Source organism: Astyanax mexicanus, chromosome 5, assembly GCF_023375975.1.
Source record: "Astyanax mexicanus isolate ESR-SI-001 chromosome 5, AstMex3_surface, whole genome shotgun sequence".
Lineage (NCBI taxonomy): Eukaryota > Metazoa > Chordata > Actinopteri > Characiformes > Acestrorhamphidae > Astyanax > Astyanax mexicanus.
In genome coordinates, this window is record NC_064412.1 from 12,910,162 (window position 1) to 12,935,506 (window position 25,345).

The window sequence follows — 25,345 nt, forward strand, 5'->3', positions numbered from 1 at the left end:
GAGATACTAGCTCTTAATTTTAATGTTTTTCCTGACTTCGTATCTCAAAATAATGAGAGACATTTACTTAATAATGAGAAGAATAATAGGTGCAGGATTTGTGTTGTATTTGGCGGAAATGGGCTTCTATAGCCAGGTGAATGAGCTGCGGCGGGGAGTACAACATAAATACAGTACCCGGCTCTAACGGTGAGAGCAGCCCGGTAACGTTACATCCCGCAGACTTGAGCCGCTGGGTTAAAGACAGAGAGTGGTGTATCGCAGTTAGAGAATCGTTGAGAACATTAAGTCCCCGGTCCGCCATGTTCAGGAATTAGTTGATGTGTGTGTCCAGTGTAATGGTGGCGCTGTCCATCTCCCGCCTTTAAACATCCCTGACCCGGAACCGCGCCATGTGACTTCAGCACTATGGAGTCTCTGGTGACGCGTATTCGCACGGAAATATGGCATAGCTAGCGCTAAACCTCTTCAACTGTGTGCTGCAGCTTATTCACACGGAGAGCTGTAAACCGTAGCGGGCAGGAAGCGTGTTCAGCCGGGGAAAGGGTCAGAGTCGCGGGTTGAGCGGTAACACGGCCCGGGGCTCAGTGCTGGCTGGGGACGGGCGCTAGCTAACGTTAGCTTCTCCACGCATCATCAGGTAGGTAAAGTTATGGAGCGCTGGGGAGCGAGTGCGGCTCTCTGCGGCCGCTGTGGGGTGTGAATGAGGGTGGTGTGAGTGTGTGGCTGTGCTTTAGTGTCCTGTGTTCGTGCTGTGTGTGGATTAATGTATAAAATAAAGCTGGTGCGGATTTGCGCTGTTTGAATAGCGGGCTAACGCCGTCCCCAGGCGCAGAGCGGCAACATTAGCTAGCCCATCATAGAGTGACTCGGCTATTGTCAGGGTCAGTTAGCTAGCTTAGCTAAGCTAGAATTAGCTAACCCAGCTAACCTTGCATTTCTTTAAAACATTCTGTAAAACACAGTATGTATATGTGTATTTGTCTGTGTGTTTTTCTGTAGATATACCAAATTTATTAGCGCTGGTGCCGGCTGTGGAGGCGTGTCTCTCCCTCTGTAGGCAGCTAGTCATGATTGCTGCCTATGATTCTGATCTGCAGGATTTCAATGATAGCTAACTAGCTAGTTAACTAACTTGGCTAATCCCTATTCTAAATAAATCACCATGTGTGGCTTTCTGACGTTATCCGACACTTAAGTATACAGCTCTGGAAAATAATTAAGAGATCCCTTCAGTTTCTGAATCAGTTTCTAACATTTAGCTATTAGACAACACTTCTCCCAAATTCCAAATAAAAAATATTTTCATTTAAAGCATTTATTAGAAGAAAATTAGACCTCACATAATGCAAAAAAAAGATCATATGCATAAAGTTTTAAGAGTTCAGAAATCAATATTTGGTGGCATAACCCTGGTTTTTAATAACAGTTTTCATACATCTTGGCATGTTCTCCTCCACCAGTTGTACTTACTGCTTTTGGATAACACTTTGCCACTCCTGGTGCAAAACTCCAAACAGTTCAGCCTGGTTTGATGGCTTGTGATCATCCATCTTCCTCTTGATTATAATCCAGAGTTTTTTTTTAATTTGGTAAAATCAAAGAGCTGTATATACAGTAGCAGTCAAAAGTTTGGACACACCTTCTCATTTATTATTTTTCTTTATTTCTTTGTTTACTTTATTTTCTACATTGTAGATTAATATTAGTGATGTCAATTGGTGAAATAAAAATAATCAAAATAATCACAATAGAAATGATGATTACTCACCCTTTTGTTCCTTAAGACTAAAATAATAAATAATAGAATAATAAAAGAATCAGTGTTGGAAATACTTTGATAGTATTACTAGTGTCAATCCCTTAATAAATATTTGTATTAATCACAACAATAATTTGTGACTAAATCATGGGTACAATCATGATTATGTTTTGTAAATGCTGGGTAACTACTTACTTTTGTTTTCTTTACATTATTAATGTAATAAAAAAAACATTAAAGCTATACAGGAACACATCCAAAATTATTTTGTAAATAAAAGTGTTATTCGTTATTAGTGTGTATTTCTTACACTAAAATGCTTATAGACTAAAGACAAATCCATGATTTTTAAAACATCTTAAAAAAACTCTGAAGATGTCCATCAATTCAGCATTGTCCTGCACAGAAACACAGATCTGCTGAGTTTCTGACTGTGAATAAAAGCAAAAGTATTCAAAGTGCAGCTGTAATTCAGTTGATGTTTTTTAAATGTATACTACATTATTACAAAAAACTAATCCTACTGTTTTGTCTCATTACTCCTAATTCTGTCATAAACGTTTTCATTAAGGTCATTGTTAAGCCTTTTCAAATTATTGTTAATTTAATATACAAATATAATTAGTTTGTAAAGCTTTCAAGCTAAATTAAGTAGCATTTTAGATGATATCATTTAAATTCCACACTGATTATCTGCACAGTATAACTTTGGAAAAGTGAGTAGGACAACACCTGAAACACAGCACAACCCAAGTCATATTAGTGTAAAATTCTTCTTCATCTACTGTGTTGTATAATATACTCTTTTTTTACTTACATTTACTGACTGTAGCGGGGGCCCAAGAGCAAGAAATGCTAATTCTCACATAATACTGCTTTAAGAGCTTCAGAGCTTTAAGAGCTAGTTAAAACCAAAATCACTAACTGCATATTCATGTTTTGTAACTAGTGATTGAGTAGGTTTTAGACTCACCACAACCCTGACCCAAAGGTTATCATATGAATGAATAAATAAAGGATTCAGATGAACTGCCATTCAAATGGTTGTCAATTCAATCCACATCTACATAGATTTTAAATTATAGAGAAACACTGAGTAGATTACTGATTAATTAAATTGACTCAATTTGGTTTTGTAATGTTTACTAATGCGACATTTGTTTGGCTCATTTCTGTTTAGCGGTCCTTGTGAGATTTTATTTTTTGGGTTTTGCTGTCATTCGAATCATGGAAGCTAAAAATTACATTTAATAGTGAAGGTGATTAACTTGCTTGTTTCATCAGGAATGTAAAGCCCTTTAAACAACCACGTAGTGTCCTAATTTTAGTATTTAAATATATGTATTCGTTTAACTGGTAATCATGGGCATACTACAGGTTGGTTTGTTTTTTTAGAAATAGTAGTAGTAATTTTAATATTACTATTTAGTAGTAATGTAGGACTATACATGTACTTTTTATAGCTATTATGTCATAACAATGTTATAACTATAACTACGTATTATTAATCATCGTAAATAATCCAAGCAATATGTTTAACTTATTATGCTTACATACATTTAATGTTTGATAAAATCATCTTGTTACTTCTGTGGTTTATGTTTCATGGTTTTATGTTTTGTTCACAGTGCTATAAAGATGGAGTCTTCAGAGCAGTCTCCTCCAGATTCAGGAGCTCAGGAAGTGAACCCTGTGTTCCTTCAGCAGCTGAGAGAGCTAGATATTCCAGAGGAAGCTGCCAAACAGGTCCACATGAGCTTTATCCATTTATTCAAAATCTATTTCTCCCAAAAATGTATGTTCCCATGTAATGAACAAGTGATGTCATATAACAACTGTATATCTGTAAATATTTCTTTGTGTCAGAATGAAGACCTCAGGATTAGACTCGGTTTAGACAGACTGAAATATAGGCAGCATGTATAGTTGAGTCTGTATGAGTTGGAGATGCTGAATATAATATTTCTGTGTTAGGCACTCCTACACACTAGGAATGTGTCTGCTGAGGAGGCGGCCATGTATTACTTCAACAAACTGGAGAACGAGGTCTGTTGTTGATGAATAACACTTTGCATACAAACTTAAAAGTGGCTTGTGTTTTGTGTTTGTTTTAACTGCTCTCTGTGTTGATTCCTTTATCAGGAAGAAGGAGATGAGGACATGATGTTCAAGATGGTTTTTGTTGTGAACATGGAGCTGTCCATGGGAGTTGGGAAGGTAAAACCATAAACTTGCCAAATTGGTTAATAGCTCAGTACATACCTGTACCATGTACTTACCATATATCATATTTAGCTTGACTAGCTTTCAACACATTCACTTGAGGTGAGTGTAAAAACGCCATAAGTTAAGTAACAATATTATGTTTTTTTCTCTATTTGTCTATATAGCAGTTACTACTTCACCACAATTTCCAGTGGTACTGGTCCAGTTGTATATTTAAGGTTACGGACATAAGGCTCCGTCCATATCCGTATTCATAGTTATCGTTGAACGTAAATGAGCCATGAAATGAAGTGTGTGAGTTGAATTACCCATGGCTAAGGATTTTGGATGGATTTCTGCAGGTGGCGGCACAGGTGGGCCATGCAGCTGTGGGTCTGTACCAGGCCATGCAGGAGAAGAACACCTGGAGGGAGATGGCATGGAAGTGGGATCATGCAGGGTGAGATACTTCAGTGTATCTATTTTATTAAACATTGACAATGTAGCATTAATTACATGCTTATAACTGGACGTGGTGATCATTTTTTGGTTGTTTATAATGGTGTTTTTGGATGAATGTCAATTTATATGCAGCCTGTTGACTGAACAATATCTCAGTTACACAACTTGCACTAACCAGATTTCTCTAACACACCGTTATTAAACCATTTATTTTATTTCAAACAAAATTTCAAACATTCACTTCATTAACCAATACAGGTGGCATATGTTATTGTACTATTGGTGTCAATTAATAAAACAAATATTGAATTAATCACAACAATGTTGTATGCTCGAGAGAGTGAGAGATTATATAAGCATCAATATAAAGAAACTTACCTAGAAATCAGCAGCAGTGAAACCTGAGATATGTGAATTATGAGAGAATGTTGTGACCAGACTTGGTGATGCGAGTAATCTGCATTAAAGTTTGCAGATAAGGCACACGTTAACGATGACAGCACTAAGCAATACCTGTCTAGTGGAAAGATGTTTTATTTCTTACCTGCTATGTCTGCAAGAGAGTTTTGCACTTTCTAAAGGGGCTGATTATAGATATTCAAAAACAGGACTATAAGTTTAGTATCTGGATTAAGAACACATGTAAAAAGGCATAAGAGGACATGTTAGCCAAATAGGATTACAGGTTTCCTGTAAACATTTTGAAGTAAAAATTCTTACACATGCATTATCATGATTATCACGATTCATACTATGACTGTTTGATTTGTGTGTTTGCATGTCTTTGCACAGGGCTAAGAAGATTGTGCTACAGGGCACCAACATGGCACACCTCTTGGAGTTGCAGGCTCTTGCTATGAGTCTAAGTCTCCCTACCAAACTGATACAAGATGCTGGTCTCACTCAGGTACAGTGAATAAATGGAGTGCGGATGACAGCTGTATTTCCCAGAAATGTCAGTTTAGACACAATATTTATTTCTATAGGATTAGAAACGTAGTAAAATTAATAAAATGCAGACATTGCAGCTATTAGCGCCCCCTAAACTTTACACTCTTCTGAAGTTCAGTATGATAAATACATAACCAGTTACACCTCCCCAACACTAATTGTTTCTAAACAGATATCCACTGGCACTGATATGATTCCATAACCCATAATATAACATAGAAAATTGCCTTAGACAGATTTATTTTAATTAAATGGCTGCCCCTTACCTTTGGGGTTTCTAGCTTCAGTTTCAGTTCAGCCCAGTTGTGGAAGGTCTCCCTGCTGTGTGAGCAAGTTCTGCTGACACTCCAGGACCACAGTTGGACACTCTCTGACGTTGGTTAACCCGTATTTGTAAATGCATGTAATCACTGTGTTTTGTCTGCTGTTTTCAGGTGGAGCCAGGCTCTAGCACTGTGCTGGCCATTATGGGAGAGGAGGAGATGGTCAATAATGTCACAGGCAGTCTGAAATTGCTTTGAACGCTGAGGGAAGGAAAGACAACTGTGGAAATCTGAGTACATAATGTACCAGTGAGTGTCCACAGGGGGGCAGCATAGCCCCAGAGCAGCGAGGTTCTCAACATGTTAAAAAACAATCCCACATAAAATCCCATAGCATTCACATACTCCTACTGACTTGCACTGACTCTCACTTACACACACACACACACACACACACACACACACACACACACACACACACACACACACACACACACACACACACACACAGACAGAATAACAATAACATCAGTTTGGGTGGGAGGAGGGCTGCACAAGTGGAGGGTTGCCTGGGTGTGTCATTCCAGGCTGATTTAACGTTTACAATGTATTCGCATTCACGTTACGTTACGAAAGGATCTCTGTTTCCGTAGAAAAGGGAAAATGTGTGAAGACCAACAATGAACATATCAGTATGTGATTAAATGGGTAGGTGATACCCATCATACCCTCTTACATAAATATTTAGCACTTAATTAAGTTAGAACCTAGTGTTTTGGTGATTGTTGAACCAAAGTAGTCCTTGTAAAACAGTCAAATGAAATGTAACACTACATATTAATGCATCCTCTCTAGATGTACGAACTCCTGAAATATCTCTGTAGAAAGTTTACTGCTTATCAGTAAAGGGGCTTCCTTTGCTACGAATTGTGATGTATAAATCTATGTATGTATATAACTTTTATGTAACTTAAATGTAATGATGTGATGCCCCCCTTGCAAACATTGTTATGTAGAAATAACAGGAATGCGTGTCGATATGGAAAAAAGCTGAATCTCAAAGCCATATTGTGGAGTGCCATTGTTAATGTTTTCTGTCACTTTTTGACTGTTGTTTAAGTTCTTTTATTCTGCATCTACTTATTGTTACTAAGGAGGTTCATCATTTGCAATAATACTGACATGCTATTTGTCTTTTTTTTCTCGGTTACAATAAAACAATGTTTCAGTGTTCAGAACCAGAGTGCTTTTTTGGATGAGGCACCACACACTCACTACTGTTTAAATATGTTTTGTTGTTTTGCTTTGATATAATGAGATGGCCTTGGCTGTGGGACCATAAGTCCAGCGGGTGGAATTTGATCCAACTCCTCCCTTTTTGCATTTTCATTGGATTGAATACGCAGTTAATTAAATAGACAAGCAGTAATTCTTTAAAAGAGGATGTTTATGAAGAGTTGAATGTAAGAAGCCTGCTATTAATGGCAAACGTCTTCAAGATGTGTGAACGACCTTATCATAATTAAAAATTCTCCACTTTTTACTTTTTTTAAATATGGGTCTTGGTTGACATCATTGGATTTTCTGAGATGTTACAACACGTAGACACTTGTAATTGAAGAATTATACAGGTGTGTCTCAAAAAATATAATTTGAATAGTTACTTTATTTCAGTAATTTAGTTAAAAATGTTTAACTTATATAGATGTATTACATACAGAGTGATCTATTTTAACTGTTTATTTTATTGTGGATGATTATGGCTTACAGTATCTCCAACTGGTATATTTGGCAGTGTGGGCAGTGGGCCATGTCCTGCTAGAAAATGAAATCTGCATCTCCATAAAATTGCTGTAAAATGTACCATCTGTAGCATGAATCACACAATCATTCAGATTTTTCTTTTATTTAGGAACTTGTTTAGACCATTTTATATTTGATACCAAGCTTTGAATCACCGCTGCTTTATCATGATGTCCCCAACAAAAGTGATCTACATAAAGCTAACTAAACAAATGAAAAAAAAAAAAAAACGTTTAAAGCAAGAATGTAAAAATATATGAAGCCAAATATACTTATTTTCATATTATTGCCCAAACACATATTTTTATTTATGACCCACTTCCACGCCTCATTGTACCGGACGTAGATGTGTCTTGAACCATTATATTACAAATAAATTAAATAAATACAAAAACATGGTATGAAACTGTATTAACCTAAAGATGGTTTGTTGCCCTCAGACAACATAATGCCATAGAGGGTTAAAAAGAATGTTGGGTGAGGTGGGGTATTCTAGGCACAATGTACTTTGTGATTATTGGTTGCTAGACTGTTGGGTTCACCACTACTCTGGACGTGGGAGACACGTGGCTATGAGTTGCAGATACAGGATACCACCTCAGTGATGGCCTTGAACACATCGCACATGTTCCTTCACCGCCTCCACCATCTTCAATCAAATCCAGCTCTGTCCTACAGTCCTAGAGCTCACAGCTCCTCAGAGGAACAGTGGATCAGAGCTCCGTCCTGGTCCTCTCACAGAAATCCAGTTAAACTCCGCGATTACAGATTAGGAGATGAAATCGCGAGCTGTATTTTCCGGTAACTGCTCAGGCTGTCGGTTATGAACCATGTGACCTGAATGTAAGTATCAGGTCTGTTCTCTGGCGGCACAATAGCAGCATTGTACACGACCAGCCTTGGTCTGGCGCTGCTGCTGGGAAACGCTGAGAGCAGAAACAAGCTCCACTCGATTCCTGAATCGGTTCTTTAATATTCAAACAGATAATGGAACTAGCAAATGACCACCCTCTACACCTCTTATATACAAAAATACAAAACAGTATTTGTTTCATCAAAAAGAAACGGAAAAATCATCTAAATTAGCTGTTTTTATATTATTAATATGAAACACATTTTATATTATATACATTTTATATCATTATACAGAGCAAGTCAAAGGCTTGGATATAGCTCTTATCATTTAATGTTTTCTTCCTTTTTATGACTTTTTACATTGTTCAACAAACCAGAATGTGTTTTATACTTTACATAAGAAAACATTAAAATGAGATGGTGTGTCCAATCTTTTGATTAGTACTGTATATTTATATCATTTAAATATGTGTACTTTACTTATGTTGGGGGGAGGGCTCTTCAATGCTCCTTATATAGCTTGAAAAAGAAGGCCTCTCTTCCATTAAATGTACACTGTTCTCTCCCTGTTTGTGCTTTAGGATTCACGTTGTGGATGATTTTTGATTTATGTAGGATTGTATGTAAATGTATTCATTACTATTCATTAATATTTAGTATGAATCATATGTGTAAACAACAGCATCAACTAACATGTTAGGTCAAATTAAGCAAATAGATGCAGGAATAAATTTGAATAATATCAAATTAAGAAATAAACAAAAGGATCAAAACAGTAGGCCTTATGGTTTTGTGAAGCTTAAAATATTTTTTTTATAATAATTGAATTGTGAAGCAGTTACATTAATGTTATTCAGTGATCAAATGTATCCAAATAATAGCCCACATGTTTAAAAAAATCTAATCCAGTGTCAACAGAGCTCTCAATAAAGTCAGAAATATTTTGACAAAATTTACAAACACAAAGTCAGACTAAATCGTACTATGTTCATGGCGGGAAATCACTAGTACAGTTTCAGATATCTTATATTTTGACACTGGGTGAAACTGGTGGAGAAGCTTATGAAGAGAAGAGGTGTATTTTACTATATTATTAGTGGGTAATTTCTTTTTAATGGTTGCCTATTCACACTCCAAAATATATATATAAAATTATTCTGGAATAAAAACACGACTAAAAAAACTGGTCAAACAGATCTTCCCTATTTTGGAGTGTATAACCTGTATCATATGAATGTAAACACAGATAGAGCCCTTCAATAACATGGTAACCCTGAAGACATGGCTTTAAAAATCTACTGCATTGATAGTTGGCTGATCGTGGTTACCCCTCCCCCACCAGAAACGCACAGGAATCGTTTACTTGCATGTTCGAATCATTGTGCCGAACAGTGCGCTGAACTGAGCCGCTCGGACTCATCACGTGCCCCGCCGAGCATCGAGGCTGCAGCGAGGACGAGATGTCCCTCTGGTTTGGCGCGCGCGCGCACTGCTGCGAGTTGGCCCTTGTGTGCTGACGTGGGAGGCAGCCATTTGCCGTTTCCCTTTTAAAACAAATGGCGTTGGTGTGGGATAGCCGAATCTTCCTGCTCTACTGCAAAAACGACAGCTGCTGTAAGAATCGAGAGCTCGTCGAAGCGTGGGAATTTATATGGCATATTCGCTCCCGGGCCTTGGTATTCTTTTGAACTGCCGTCCATGAGATCCGCGCGCCTGCGTTAAGACACAAAGGGGTGCAACAGCTAGCTAACGCGTTTTTTTGTGGTTTGGGTAACTCGGAGGATACGTGCGTCGCTGCATGTCCCTAATGCTGGTTGCTCCAGGCCAGGTGCTGCTCCTTTAAGATGAGAAAGTTGGACAGCCACTAGCACTACAAACCAACAAACTTGGATATAACGTACTACTATGGTAAACAGCCCAAGGTGGTGCGATGAATAAATACAAATAGATTATATTAAGTTACGTAGCTAATTTGTACAAAGCTCGCCTACTCCCCCACCCCCAACAAAGTGTAACAACGTAGGTTACTTAACCTACAAGCACACAGTGGGCTCTGAAATTACAGACAAGACACATTTCTGGCTATATTTTGGCTTATAAATAACATTAACTTACTCTAGCTTCCGTTAATATAAGTACATCTTTTTAAGACCAAATTTGATATCTTTAAACATGTTTTGAGGCCCTAAGGTCAGAGAGATTTATCCTTTGGAACATTGTTGTTTTTTTATTATTATTATTGCAGCTAACAAACTGCAGGTCGCCTTCTAGTTACATACTTTTCTGTCTTAACTACAGCCTAGCCTTCAGCCTAGTTCTTCACAAGCCACTGCAACAAATGACGTTAACAAAAACGCCTCAGCCAATCAGCGTTCTCGTCTCATGTCCCGTGACTAGGCACAGAAATACCGGACCAATTACACGCTGGCTTACTTTTATCCATTCATGTGCGGATACTTGGCTATTGCAACACATTGGATACAACTTAAATTAAATACAATGTAGCTAAGTTGGCAATCGTAACTTACGTAGCATTTAAAATCTTGTAGTAGGCTGTTCCTTCACATTTAAAACACGCAGCCAAAAAACACACACACACAGACGCTTAGAAAATAGTTTAATATCTCCGTTGCGGTTTTGAGGATGGTATAAATTCAGAACCATCCTTTTATGTGAAGAGAATCAAAAAGACGTCATCTGAACAGGAAAGCTGGCCGTATTTGAGCTGGACGGTCGGGAACCGTGCAAGCAAGTCAATATCACCGTCCAATCCCGTGCCAGGTCCCACAAGACCGACCCTTCATGTTCCATTCATAGCTGAGTTAAGGTGGGGCTGACCCTACCTCTAATGTCGTAGTCCCTGGTATGGGGCCCCGGAGACCCCGTGTAGCTACGGATAGCTGCTATGTGGCTAACCCGGGCTCGGGGTATTCCCTTTTGCGCTGAATGGGTTGTTTTAACAAGAATACAAAATAAAGAATATAATCCCTTTATGAAAGAATGGAATATTCCGCGGCTTGTTTATTTAGTAACATGACAACTGTTCCCATATCCTCATTTACTTCTTTCGGATATCCGTTTGCTAGTACTAGCTCTCCTCGTCTGTGCATAAACTCCATCCACCCTCTCACCGAGCGCTGCAGAAGCTGACTACGCTTTTCCACCCCTCCCAAAAAACAGAGTCCTGCCCTCCCCCCGGTCAACGAAAACGTCCAAGCTCTCCCATCCAATCCGCTGCCCGTTTCTCAATTTTCCACGCTGATTGACAGCTCGCTAGCCAATAGTGGGCTTCACAGGGCGGGGCCTCGCCGCGGAGACCGCCTCGTCGTGGAGCCCCTGCTGCAGCGCCGCGGAGACCCCGAGCTACGGTTGTGTGTCAGTTTCGCTGGGAGCCGCGGTCGGTGCCGGTGAGGAGGGGGATGGGCGCCGCTGCAAATGTTAAGGACCTGGATAGAATCACAGCCTTGTAACACACAGAGCTGTACCTACCCCATATAAATATCGAGCATAATTGGTGTAAAACAACATCATAAATGGATGCAGCCTGTAGGGATTCAAAATATCATTCGAAGGAAGTGCAATGGCCCCAACAGGAGAGGGTATGAAACTTTCACCCTTTGCGTAAGGGACACTGAGAAGTTTGGAAGGTACCCAGGAGAGGGAGCTGCCTCTCGGCTTACGGCGTGCAGGAAAAGCCGAGGTCGCAAGAAGAGGCCTCGTACACTCCTTCGCCTTGATGTGGGAATATTTAAACACGATCACTTGTCAGAATAGGATATTTCATTTGAACTGAGTTGGAATGACGGGCTGGGTAAGTTCTCGTGTTTTTACCTTAGTTATTTTTGCAAGCATTAGCCTGTTATGCATCACTAATGGCCAAAGTTACAGCCTAAACTTGGCAGCTTCTCTAGTTAGCCCTGTGTGAACGGTATGCGTCCCAAGTTGTTGCGAGGTCTCCGCACGTATTTGTTGTTTACATTAACGATGTTTTGGACATAATTAGCTACAAACGCGATTTTCACAACAACATTACCTAGTTCATGATCTTTTCGCATATAGTCCCAGTTAGCTTACCTAGCTAGCTAACTAGTTAGCTTGTTATCTGGCTAGTGTTTTATATTTGTCGCTTGATGAGGCTAGTATTCACAATTCTGTGACCAGGTCCTCGTGTTGTGGGAGCTGCATTTTTCATAAGATATGGCGATGTAAACATTTAATGTTTTGTACTTATATTATGCTGTTTATATGTACATTCCTATATATTTGTCATGTTTACACCCCGTGTATCGACCAGAACGACGAATTGTGTACGTATGTATACCTTATATTTGTATAATATTTCGTATTTTATTCTGGTACTGAAGTATCTGATAATCTGAACAGTTTCCTCTTACTTCGTTAGCTTGCTTGCTAGCTAGCTTTGGTTAGTTAGCAAGCTAGCTGTTAGCTGGAGAACGCTTTATTTCCAAAAAGGTTCATTCGGTTAACAGTTTGTAACGTTCATTTAACAAGCCAACAGCTAGCATGTCTAATTAGATTAGTACATTTTATTTTTGTTAGTTTTATAAGTCCTGCCAACTAACTAGCTGAAGGAAACTGATTGTGGGTTATTTAAGAAGGTCTAGTTTAGCTGATGTTTGCACAGAACGTGTTTTTATTAGCAGATTGTTACATTTCAAAGAGTTTGTCTGAGTAGTAAGTTAGCTAGTAACCTTAGTGTTCAGGTCAGAAGAGCCAAGTTTAGTGTACCCAATTGCATTTCCAGTTGGAAGCTAGCTAGCTGTGTTAGTGGGTTGAATTTTCTCGAAACACAAGGTTGGTTGTGGTCGAAGAAACCATGTATTAGGTAACCTAGCTAGTTAACGTTACATAGCTAGATCAGTGTTTTGGTTTTCATCAACTTTGGCGTGAGTTCATTCCCAGTATTTTGCATCCTATAATTAATCCTGGTGTAATTTTGATCATATGTTGGGTGTGAATAAATTTTTTTGGCCTTCTGACGCTGTTCCTGTTTTTTGTTTATAATGCGTGTTTTGTGTGCTCGATTAAACTCAGTTTTGTTTGTGTATTCTTCACGTTTAAGAACACTTAAAGACGCTCGTAGGTTTAGTATCATGTGTTGAACTTTCTTTCGCAAGCCAATATAATGCCAACTCTTAGGACGGTGACTTGCTTTTCTCATTCTCCCCCTCCTCTCCGCTTCCCCCATCCACCAACCCCCAACCTCTTCGGCGGCGGCGGCGATGAGAAATGGGTGGTATTTCTGAGGGGAGCTCGCGTTTCCTTTTTTAGCCTCCATTTTTATTTCAACAACAAGTGAGTCGAAACGACAGGGGAGAGAGGGCGAGCGAGGGTGGAATGGCTAACGATTTGGTTGCTGCTGTTTCCCCCTCTCCAACAGGGAATTTCCTGTTTAATTATTATATGATGAACTTGCCTTTTACACCCCGAATTTATACAACCTACTTCACCAGACATTTTTTTATTGTTGTCCCAAGTTTTGGGAAGGGAATTTTTTATTTATTTTTGTACTAAACAAAACATGGATATTAAAAGCTTTTTTAGTGCTCTAACATGGAGTCTGCTGAGTAAAATTACGTTATACGAGTAACTGAAGTTGATAGCAAGCTAACCTTGTTAGTCAAAGCAATATTATGTAACTCGCTTCAACCAACGTGTGTGTTTTTTATGCGTTTGTTTCAAACGAGTGTCCATATGTCATCATAGGTCATGTCAAACTTGCTAATAGCTAATTTTGTTTTTACAAGGACCCTTTCTTTCATTCACCATGTACAAAGGGTGTCCACAATAATGCCTGAAATACTTGGGGCTACTACGCAGCAAATCCACTTTCCTAGAGGAGCTTGATCCTCAAAAGGACAGTGGGAATTGAACATGAAAACGAATGGTACCCTAAACAGCTAAGAACAACACGTAATATATCAGTAGATTGTCCTTAATCATTGTGAAGCACTTTGGAAATGTCTCATGGTGTATATAAGGTCAAATATGTTTCTTGATGAAAAGTCAAGGCAACAGTTATTAACCTTAGAAAACGCATCTGTTTTTCTAGAACTCCAAAAACTAAAAAATGTTGACCTAGAAATATGATCATATCATTACTGTTTGATGTGGAAAATATACAAAAGAATATAAGGGAACATTTAATGTTAAATATGAAAGGTGTGTGTATGACGTGCTTGGAGTACACGAAGAACATGTAGTTTTACCACAGCCACTGCATGCATCTCCATCTACTTTGCTCAGTCTCCTTCCTTCCTTTCTCATGTGTGTTTGAGGATGGCTGCATACGATTGATCACACCACACGTTTTCTGAATATGTTTCCATGTGTTATTTTAGTCTCCGCTGCCTCTTTGGCTGCCCTTAACCACGTGAAATTTGAGCTCACTCCCTCACTCACCCGACTTGTTATCTAAGTAACAAGGACAAAGGACAAATCGGCTTGTAAAAAACACACTAATGGTTAAGATGTGGGATAGATCAGCACAGAAGAAAGTATAAAAATGATTGAATATGATCACTGATTCAAAATGTACAGTCAAACAAGGTCTTGTGGTTTAAGGGCTTAAAAGTGTGGTTTTTCACATTGTCACCGTATATGTAAGTTTTTTTTTTTTAGTGTTCATTACCATTTGCAGGATTAGAGTACAATTGTAATGTGGAAGTAAACCAAAAGTGAAAGAGATCTCTTTTGCTCTAAGCTTTGACATTTTTTGTACAGATTCTGTTGAACATTAAGTATGGATTTGGATTTCCCTGGTTTTGTCATTTCATACTGTTACCCAAAAGTGGGCCTCTGTTTCTCTCTCTCTCTCTCTCTCTCTCTCTCTCTTTCTGTGTGCTGAAACATGACGATCTGAAGGAATGTTCAGTCAAAGGGGCAGGACTAGCCCTCTCTCTCTTTTGCTCACTCACTCACTCTCGTTCTCTCGCTCTTCTGCTCTCCCTTATTGTTTTTGCTGGTTTTCTCGCGTATTCTTAAGCTTTTGTGTCCTTCCTGGGGAAGCAAGACTTATTTTTGTGAAGCTTTGCTTATAATGTGAAGGTAGCGGGTGTACAGAATGAATATTTTTGTGGAATTGAACAAGGTTCAGTTATGTAAAAAGCCACATAAGAGAAGAGAAATGTTTGAGAACCATGCAGTGCTTCTCAGAAGCTGTTTATTAGACACGCAGAGAGATTGAGTTTGAAATATGATCCTGGCCCACCGCCAACAGAGAAAGACAGGATTCCAGCACAAAGGAAGGAGGGTGAGGGGTGACAGCTTTAGAGAGGACGAGATATGAGAATGAAGAGATGTTGTTGATGGTTAAAAGCAGAATCCATTTGCTCCTTGTCGCTCTAGGCTTAGTGTGGCTAGTATGAGTGTACTATGCATACAGATTTTTATACACATTGGGATATTGTAAAGCTTAAAGTGGTGGGAAAATAAAGATCTGGCTTTCAGTGAAACAAAATATGTTGTTTTTATTAGTAGTTTATTAGTCGGATCCAGCCAAATCCATTTGCTCCTTGTTGCTCTAGGCTTAGTGTGGCTAGTATGAGTATACTATGCATACAGAGAGATTGATGTAGAAAGATGATAAAATGTTGATATTGACGTTATGGGAAAAAAATCTTAAGATCTGTGTCTGTAGGGATTTGAGTGCAGCATAAAAAATACAATTTAATGAATGCTTCATGAAGTATCTGTTTGGAAATACAGCCATGATATACATATATATATATATATATATATATTTGTGAAGGAGGAAACAGGAAAATAATTTGATATATTGACAATTGAGATGGTTACTCAACAATCGTGGGCACCTAAAATGTCTTATCCCACAGCAGCTAATGCTGGCTATGTTTTTTGGAGTCCATGCCTTAATGCATCAGAGCTGTTCTGGCATGCAATTATTTTTTTTTCTTGCCTTGATTTGGTTACAAAACTACATGGTCAAAAACATTGCCCACTAATCTGATGAAGACAAACAAGCACTTCTTCATGAATCCATCGAAAGTGTCCAATAGCATGTTTCCTGTGGTGGGGGGAAAAAGGCTACACTTGGCTCTGATACTCAGCAGCTGCTCTGAATGTGTGTGTGGCTGGATTAAACATGATGCTGTGACGCCTGCCTCCCTGCCGTTTTCGGATTGGAGCCTTTTCTGAGTTTCTCAGCCAATCGCTGGAGGTGCTTCCATAGATTGGACCCTGCATGCGCACATATGTTTGTGTTTTAAGGTCGGTGGGGGTGGTGTTTTTATGGCTTCGCTCCATGTTTTACTGTGCAGAGAAGAGCAAAGGTTCCTGGGAGAAAAACAGAGCATGGAAAAAAATCACAGGACAATTTGCATGTCTCTTTCCTCCCCTTCCTCTCTCTTTTGCCTCAGGTGCAGTCTGATAAACAGTAGGTTGAAATAGAAACATATCCGTTATTCCTGTAATTCTGTAACTGCCACAGCTTAAAGGTTTCATATCAAAAGAGAAGAGAAAAGAAAACTCCCCTTGAGCCCCTGCCCCCGCTCTACTGTCTCTTGTGTCTCCACACAGGCACATACATGTCTCCTCTTTCAGTCTGCTGCCTGCCTTCTTTCTTCTCTCCTTTTCTTTTTTTAAGGATGCAAAAGCAGCCATTTTAGTTCAAGGTCTTTTCTGGCTTTTGAGATTCACTACCTACTTTCTTCACAGTAACTTATGACGTGAAGTTCTCTCTATTTGGATTTTTATACACATTGGGATATTGTAAAGCTTAATGTAGTGGAAATATAAAGATCTGGATCAGTGGAACAAAATATGTTCTGTTTTTATTAGTAATTTTAGTTTTAGAGACAAATCTGGCTTTATTTCTTCTTCATGGGCCCATATCTCCACACCTTTTCCTATATTTTTAGACTGTTTTGTTAATGCACCTTAGGTTGCAGTCTTTTCTGACCAAACACTGACCATAATAGGAAGAATGTAATTTCTGTCATTGCCACTCTGGCCTAGGTGCTTCTTCTACACTTCATAATACACAATATGGAATACATGACACGCGTTGTGCTGAGTAACTTTTGTCTAAATCTTGTGTATCATATTCATGTGGGTTTTTTTTTTTCACTTTATTTTCTGGGCCTGTAATAAAATGCATTATAATATTTCTAGCAGTAGAGTTAATGTGAATTACACCCTGCAGCAAAAAAGCTGCTGAGACACTCCTTAGAACCTCACTGTGAATAAGTGGAGCTGTAATGGATTGGATTGTGTAAATAAGTCTGTGAATTCAAAATGAGTTAGCTTATTTTCCATTCGATGCCTGTTTGACTGTGGAGTGAAAAGTACATTTGGTAAAGCATAAGTGTTGTATGACATGTAAAAAAATAAATATACTTGCCCTTTAATTGATGGTATTTTGCTTTTCCTTATTGTTTGTTTGATCTTGTAGATTGTTGTCTTGTCTATGGCTGAAAGCTAAATCTGTCCACCAAAACTTTGAGATAATATATTCTTAAGGCAGAAGGTCACAGATTGTTAGCAGATCGTAGTGAGGCCCTTCAGCTCATGCTTCCAGGTGCAGGGACTGGTAAACTCAGTATGGCTGGTTATACAGTTTAAAACATCTACTATAACCTTTGCCCTTGTACTGACCTCCTCTTTCTCTTGTCAGAAAATGGAAATACTACACATAATTGCCTGTGACAAAATGTCCGCCCAGGCAGTGAGATACATATTTGTGTTTGAGCCAGACAGTGAGGTGGAAAGACTGATGTCATCATATGTTTTCAGGTGGCTGGTTTGGGTTTTGACCAAACACGTATTGTATTGTCCTAGATTGCTTTGAGTTAAACTACAGTTTAGAAGACCTCTCTTATGACTACCATTGTTGCTAAATCTCTCTTGACCTTCCTAGCTTTTTTTAGTAATCTGTGCAAAGATGCTTTTGTTCAGCAAATTAGGGTGTGTTGACCGCTGTTGGCTGTGCCACAATTCTCTGAATCAGTGAACTTTAATGGTATTATCTGCACTTATGTCATATTACTGTGTATCAAGTCTCATATGCAGATGATGTCTTGTCATAAAGCTAACCTTAAGATCTATTTTGTTTAGATAAGTTCATTAGGGATAGGGGTGAGTGCTAAGGCCCTATAATAATATCACTAAGAATTACAGTATTTTTGTTAACAATATTGGCAATGTGACAGGTTTCAAAGTATTTTACAATAACCATATAATTTTTAAATATATTTTGTATAACAGTTTTAGACATGTTTGAATACTTTAAGGTATAAATGACTTAAGATGCAGCAACAAAACTGTTACAAAAGATAGTTAGTAGTAGTAACTTTAGCAAAAAAGAACGTTTTTTTTGTGCATGTATACAAACTGTAAACAAACACTTGAAGCTGTTTTCAAGAGAGAATGCTGCTACTAACGTTATGAAAATGCACATTTCTAGCCAAAAGGTTTATCACAATTTGTGTCTAAATGGTTAAAGAGGCACTGGTGCTTATACCTATTTGGGATGAAGTGAAGTTCTAACAGCAGTTTCATTTTTTTATGTTATTTAAATTCCAAGTTCAGAAAAGTATGTATATCTGCTGTAGGATCTCTGATCTGTGTGCTCGGCGTCTACATCATGTAGCAGCAGCCCAAACCCTTTTTGTTCAGGGTGAGGAAAAATTAGCAAAAAAACAAAACTGAGATGACGTAAATTATCAGACCACCTCTTAATTTAGTGCAGTTAAGCCTGTAATTTTCTCTAAGAATGAGTGAGAAAAACACAGGCATGGCCCCTCTTTACAGAAAAACATAAGAGCAACATTTTCGTGTAATGTAGCATAATGTAAATGTTACCTACTCAGAAAGGATTTTAAGACAGGAAGGCAACAGTTTAGTTTAGTAATGTAGCTTTCTGTTTTACTGACTAAAAATGCCAGCAGCTAAAGAAAATTCTAAAATTCTATCTGTCTGTGAGCTGTGCATACGTTGGCAATGTCAGGACTTTTTTTTTTCTTTTGATTTGAGTACAGAGACCTTCATCCCTACACTGCCTCTTTAGTGAGATATTGTTAGCATTAAGACTTTTCCATCCGCATTTCTTGCGTTTCAGACACAGGGTTAAACCAATCCAAATAGGGCTTTGATCTGTGAAACAATCTAGAAGGATGCTGGAAAGAACTAATTTTTTTTTTTACTGGGGTGATAAATAATCGTGATTTCAACATCAGTCCGTTCATTATAAAATGCATTATGATAAAGCATCTTTAATATAAAATTGATGTAACCTTTTTTTGTCTTGACAACCAAATATGACAAGGACTGGGGAGCAGAAGAGAAGTCATATTAGTTTAGGACAATAGCAGAAAGAAAAGAAAAGCTTCCCCCCCTCCTGCACACACAGTATTGCTAAGAGAGGGAGATGATGTCATTTGTGTATACGTGTGCGCATGTCTGGACAGATATTAGAGCTAGGGCGAGTTGTGTTTCAGTATTGGGACAGTGGATATTTTTCTGCTAAATGGACGTGCCAAGCCCTGTGCTGTGTGCCAAGGTGTTTTCTTTCAGAGTGACTAATCAAGATGGAACACACAGTTATGACCCTTATTTATTGTATTTAATAATATTTCTACATAAACAGTCCTGATCAGGGTTGTTAAAGGGTGGTGTTTTGTAGCAAGCACATTAATAAAAGCTCTTTTTAGGTTATGGTAGGATACAGATTTTTTTGTGTGTGTGTGTGGAAGAGAGAGTACAAAAGCAAGAGAGAAGGAAGAGGTCATATTGAAGCTTTGAGGAAGTTTTTGTTAAGGAAATACACAAAAGAGAGAGATTTCTTTGCTAATATTTCTGGAATGTGTTTTGGAGATCCAAAATCTTATGATTTCTGAAATCTGAAATTTCCGAATTAGTCAAGCTCTGCTTGCTGATTTACATTTAGGTTTACATTTTGGTTTGTAATAGGACTGCCTAGAAAACAGAATTCTGTAAGCAGTAGGGTTATCCCAGCTTATTTTCTCATAGGTCAGCATAAAGAGGAACATTGCCTTCATTAATTTATTTATTTTTAATGTAAAGGGATATCTTGATCTGTTCAGTAAAACACTCAACACTCATCTTCTGCTGGTTCTGTTGAGTGTGTGTATGGCTGAAGAGGATAAACTGAATTGATTCACAGAGTGTAAGAATTAAGGACTAAAGAAGAGAAGAGATTTTGCTGTTTATTTTATGTCCCCTCTACAAAATGGCTTTTGTTTTTCCCAACTGTGTGTGCGTGTCTGTGTGTGTGCGTGTCTGTGTGTGTGCGTGTCTGTGTGTGTGCGTGTCTGTGTGTGTGCGTGTCTGTGTGTGTGCGCGTGTCTGTGTGTGTGCGCGTGTCTGTGTGTGCGCGTGTCTGTGTGTGCGCGTGTCTGTGTGTGTGTGCGTGTCTGTGTGTGTGAGTGTGTCTGTGTGTGTGAGTGTGTCTGTGTGTGCGTGTCTGTGTGTGCGTGTGTGTCTGTGTGTGCGTGTGTGTCTGTGTGTGCGTGTGTGTCTGTGTGTGCATGTGTCTGTGTGCGCGTGTCTGTGTGCGTGTCTGTGTGTTAGTGTGCGTGTCTGTGTGCTTGTGTGCGTGTCTGTGTGCGTGTCTGTGTGCGTGTCTGTGTGCGTGTCTGTCTGTGTGTTTGCGTGTCTGTCTGTCTGTGTGCGCCTGTCTGTCTGTCTGTCTGTGTGTGTCTGTGTGTGTCTGTGTGTGTGTGTCTGTGTGCGTGTCTGTGTGCGTGTCTGTCTGTGTGTTTGCGTGTCTGTCTGTCTGTGTGCGCCTGTCTGTCTGTGTGTGTCTGTGTCTGTGTGTGTGTGTGTGTGCGTGTCTAAGTATAGAATATAGAAAAGAAAGAGCCTGTAAGTAACCTGAGCTCAGTGTTCAGGAGAGATGAACAGGGAAATAAAGTTAAAATGAGATGAACTGAGGAACAAGGATGGATAAGTGGTTGTTTACCAAATTATTTTTTGTCTTTGTCTATTTGATTTGCAGTTTAGCTGTATTAGTTGGTGCTAGGTTGATGTTGCAAATAGGCCTCTGTTTTTAGAACAGAAGAAATTCAGTAATTCCATGCGTGCATGATCTCTCTTGTTGTTGTTTTTTTCTTTTTTCATATTCTGAGCGGCAGTATATTATCATATTGAATTGTAAGGGATGAACATGTAAGCTAGTCTTGCCCAACTTCATTGACTGATGCTAGTTTCCAGGAAATTGAATCATAAAGCATGAATGAGCTGCATTAATTTCTGATTTCACATTAGTAAAATCTGTTTGGGCAACTTTCCAGCCAGTTATCGAAGTTTGTCTCTGCAATGTGTCACTAGCTAGTTTTAAGTTTATTTGACACCTTGCTTACATCTACAATTGGAGAGAGGCATCAGTTCCCATTACTGGTACTGCTACTTGGTATTAGTTTGTGACATATTGACCTTAAGTTAAGTGAAATGGTTACGTTTGGTGGAGGTCTATGTTTTAATACAAATTTTCCTAGCAAATGAAGAAAACATCTGTTTGGGGATTGCCAGGAGAGAATCTGCTGTTCTTTACAAACCTCCAGCTGGAGGGAACTGATAATCACTCTGACAGCCGTGTCTGACAGTTGGAAACTCAGTCAGGAAATTCTAATTTGAGATTTACAGTTTTTATTATAGCTAATTGTTGACCCTCACATCTGCACACTACAAACGTGACTCAAAAATTGTACTTTCATTAGACTATCATTAAACATTCTGCATGTAAAATAGGGATGTCCCTGATCTGATCATGTAATCGGGTGTAAAAGATTCTAATCACTGATTTATCAAAATGTAACGTTGCATAGTCCATGTTTCCCTGTTTTACAAACTGCACATTTGCAGAAAGCGGAGAAAGAATACGTGGAAATATACAGTACACTAGTGCTAGTAGGCTCTAAGGTTCTACGGTCCATATTCAGTGTGAAAGAGCAGCGGCGAGGCTTCTATAAGTGGCACATCATTAAGGCAGCCCAAGTGGGGTGGAAAAATAGTCTGGTTACAGGACTGAGGTATAACTACATTTTTACTTTCCACTGAACGGCTCTGGTTAGTACAATTAGCCACAGAACTGCTAACACACTTCTGTCCCTCCGTGGCCATTTCTCAATTTGCGTTCTTGTCTGTACTTGTGTTTTTGTGGGATCGGAAAAGTCATCAGTCAAGCCCAAGTACTGTTCACAGTTAGCCAAGTACACTACAAATACCTGGATGAGTTCTTGCTCTTCCCACATTATGGAGGATGCATGGAATGTGACTTTTGTGGACTTGTTACAGTTTGATATCCCAGAATGCACCTTGCACCAGTATAAACGTAATGGCTCGTCTCTGTGTGTGTGCGGCACCTTGATTTAGTTCCCCCTGGTAAATTGGTATATAAGAACAAATATTAGTTACTTAAGTTACTTGCCCATTATTTTCAAAAGGATTATGAATCACCTTAAAATTTTAAACTATACATAGTTTAATAATTATTTAACTCAATTTTGTGAATTTTGTTAAGTTTCCTTTGTGTACTCAGAAATATGATGGCCCCCTTTTCCTTCAGAACAACCAGCAAGATGATTGGCTTTTTGTGTTGAAAGGTGGGACTTTATCTGTAAACAGGCACTTGGTTGGGAGTTAAGAGGCGTTCTATTTCAGTTAGTGACTGAACTCCTCATTAATAACAGAGACCACAATACACTTTTACACTCAACCGGCAAGCACCATGCATACTGAAAAGTTTGAGTTTAGTGTAAAAACAGCTTAACTAAGACATTTTAGCACAGCAGCACAAAAATGTCATGCCCTTTGGTGGTACAATAAATGCATTTTAATGTATGTTTGTCATAGCAGTTCATTTTTAACATCTACATCTTGTTTAAAAAGTGTATAGAAAGTTTTAAAGTACCGTATTTTTCGGACTATAAGGCGCACTTAAAAACTTTTAATTTTCACAAAAATTGACAGTGCGTCTTATAATACGGTGCGCCTTTTGTATGGATTTTACTCGTCAGGTTGTAAGGAGCAGTAAACACACACTCCGTGCAGCGTTATAGAGAGTTTCAGTGCTATACAGAGTCCAGAGCCGTGCAGCTCCGAGGCTGAGCAGCAATAGCATTAGCTAGATGCTAACCGCTAAGCTAGCTAGCTTATTCACTGAGATCAGTATTATCTAAATTTTACTCGTCAGGTTGTAAGGAGCAGTAAACACACACTCCGTGCAGCGTTATACAGAGTTTCAGTGCTATACAGAGTCCAGAGCCGTGCAGCTCCGAGGCTGGAGCAGCAAATAGCATTAGCTAGCTTATTCACTGTTCAGAGATCAGTATTATCTAAATTTTACCCGTCAGGTGTAAGGAGCAGTAAACACACACTCCGTGCAGAGCCGTGCCGCTCCTAGGCTGGAGCAGCAATAGCATTAGCTAGATGCTAACCGCTTAGCTAGCTAGCTTTTTCACTGTTCAGAGATCAGTATGTTCTAAATTTAGCACTTTTAATACTGCTGGAGCAGTATTATTAGAGTTAGATGCTAATCGCTAAGCGTTCACCGTTCAGAGGTGAGTTATCGGCCTGTAAGTCTGTGCTGCTTTGCCTGGCTAGCATTAGCTAGATGCTAAGCGCTAACTCTCTCAGAGGTGAGTTTTATCAGCCTGTAATCTGCTTGTTTACCGTGTTAAAACAAGCTACGGGGGACGAATCGCTAGCTAATATCTCACTGTCTTACCAGAACACGCAGGATTACTCAGTGTAACGCTGTCGTTTAAGTTTGGGTTAACTTTACTAGTTTAGGGGACTAGCTAGCGTGCTAGCGGATAGCTATGCTAACGCTGGTGCAGCAAGCCTTAGTGGACATCTGGAAATCTAATCTTACTGTAAATAAACTGAAGCACGTTACTCACCCAAATAAACAGTTTTCAGGAGAGGAATCTGTGTAGATTAATATCCAGCACTCGTTTGACTTTGAAATAGCTAGATTTGTATACTGAGACGCTCCACCGGCAAGCGACCACCCCCGGTGGGGGAAGGGAAACATGGCGCCACCCCTGTTCACTTTGATATAGGCACCCTTTCTAGTGTCACTTAACGCGCCTTATAATGCGATGCGCCCTATGTATGGAAAAATAGCAGAAAATAGGCGTTCTTTGATAGTGCGTCTTATAATACGGTGCGCCTTATAGTCCGAAAAATACGGTAAGTAAAAGAAGTGGATGCTTCAGTTTTCTATATGTGAAATTAGCTATACGAGAAGATGGTAAATGGATCAATGGTTGAAACATCCACTAGTGCATTTGTTTTATGGCAGACAAGTGAAACTTCACTTTATTTGTCAAAATGTCAGCCCTGCCCTTTAAATGAGTATAAATCTGAGACCAGCCCTGATCCGTGACTGTAATGACAACTCAGTAAAGTGGCTTTAGTGGTTGCTCTGTTGATTTATTAGAAGATTAAAGGAGAAGCAGAGCTGACGTATTGCTAGCGTGTTGTTAAGATGGTGTTGGGGCTGGCAGCTCACTTCCACAGAGTCCTTGTCCGCAGTAACTATGGGCCGTTAGCAACCGTATCTATGGGGACATGTTGTAGAACGCAGTGCATGCGGGTGCTAAGATGCTTCCCGATAGGAGGTGAAAAATGTCTTGGCATGTTTCTCAGTCGACATAACCTTGAAGTTGCAAAAAAGTTTTGTATGTAAATTATGCTTAATTAATTCTTTCTCTGCTTTCTGGATCAGTCTAAGAAAAGGCAGTGATCTGTAAAATTCTCTGTAAAACTTTCCTTGTTAAAATTATGTTTATAAATTCCACTGTTTCCTTGGTTTTCTATTTATTTGTAAGCTTTAATTTAAGTGTGATTGGCTGGTTTAAGCTTTGTTGTTTATGCAGAAGCTTTTTAAATTACATTTAAATAATATGACAAGTAAAGATTTGATTAGAGATGTAGCTGATGTAGCTGAGTAAATTCTGCCCATCTGGCCCGAGCTATTATTGTTGAACAGCCAGTCAGTTATTGTAATGAACTGCTTAATTCCTTTTAACACAAGTCC

At 38.9% G+C, this 25,345-nt stretch overlaps 3 protein-coding genes across 11 annotated transcripts in view; 2 read left to right on the forward strand and 1 right to left on the reverse strand.

Annotated features, from left to right (window-relative positions):
* lhfpl4a (LHFPL tetraspan subfamily member 4a) overlaps positions 1–25,345 on the reverse strand; it is a 168,200-nt gene that overhangs the window by 59,877 nt on the left and 82,978 nt on the right. The window contains exon 6 of one of the 4 annotated variants that reach the window (XR_007439254.1): positions 21,096–21,110. The exons of the other annotated variants lie outside the window; for them this stretch is intronic. The gene's annotated coding sequence lies outside the window, so the exon portion shown is untranslated. Of the gene's footprint in view, positions 1–21,095; positions 21,111–25,345 lie in introns of those variants that run through there. 4 annotated transcript variants of the gene reach the window in all.
* Positions 179–6,881, forward strand: si:dkey-19e4.5 (UBA_like_SF and PTH2 domain-containing protein). Its single transcript, XM_007253324.4, has 7 exons — positions 179–640; positions 3,391–3,508; positions 3,737–3,808; positions 3,905–3,979; positions 4,330–4,427; positions 5,222–5,336; positions 5,815–6,881. The coding sequence occupies exons 2-7, from the start codon at positions 3,401–3,403 to the stop codon at positions 5,899–5,901; spliced, it is 555 nt and encodes a 184-aa protein (XP_007253386.1). The 5' UTR covers positions 179–640; positions 3,391–3,400; the 3' UTR covers positions 5,902–6,881.
* Positions 11,643–25,345, forward strand: part of setd5 (SET domain containing 5) — a 30,108-nt gene continuing 16,405 nt past the window's right edge. Inside the window, exon 1 of one of the 6 annotated variants that reach the window (XM_015606905.3) lies at positions 11,643–12,112. The gene's annotated coding sequence lies outside the window, so the exon portion shown is untranslated. The remainder of the gene's footprint in view (positions 12,113–25,345) is intronic. The other 5 variants (XM_049479580.1, XM_015606904.3, XM_015606907.3 and 2 more) reach the window with 5 other exon arrangements.

Bases quoted from the DNA above. Each gene is read 5' to 3' on its own strand.
- si:dkey-19e4.5 (XM_007253324.4), top strand. From the start codon at position 3,401: ATGGAGTCTTCAGAGCAGTCTCCTCCAGATTCAGGAGCTCAGGAAGTG. The intron at 3,809-3,904 runs GTCTGTTGTTGA...TTCCTTTATCAG, and splicing joins TCAACAAACTGGAGAACGAG to GAAGAAGGAGATGAGGACAT. The intron at 3,980-4,329 runs GTAAAACCATAA...GGATTTCTGCAG, and splicing joins TGTCCATGGGAGTTGGGAAG to GTGGCGGCACAGGTGGGCCA.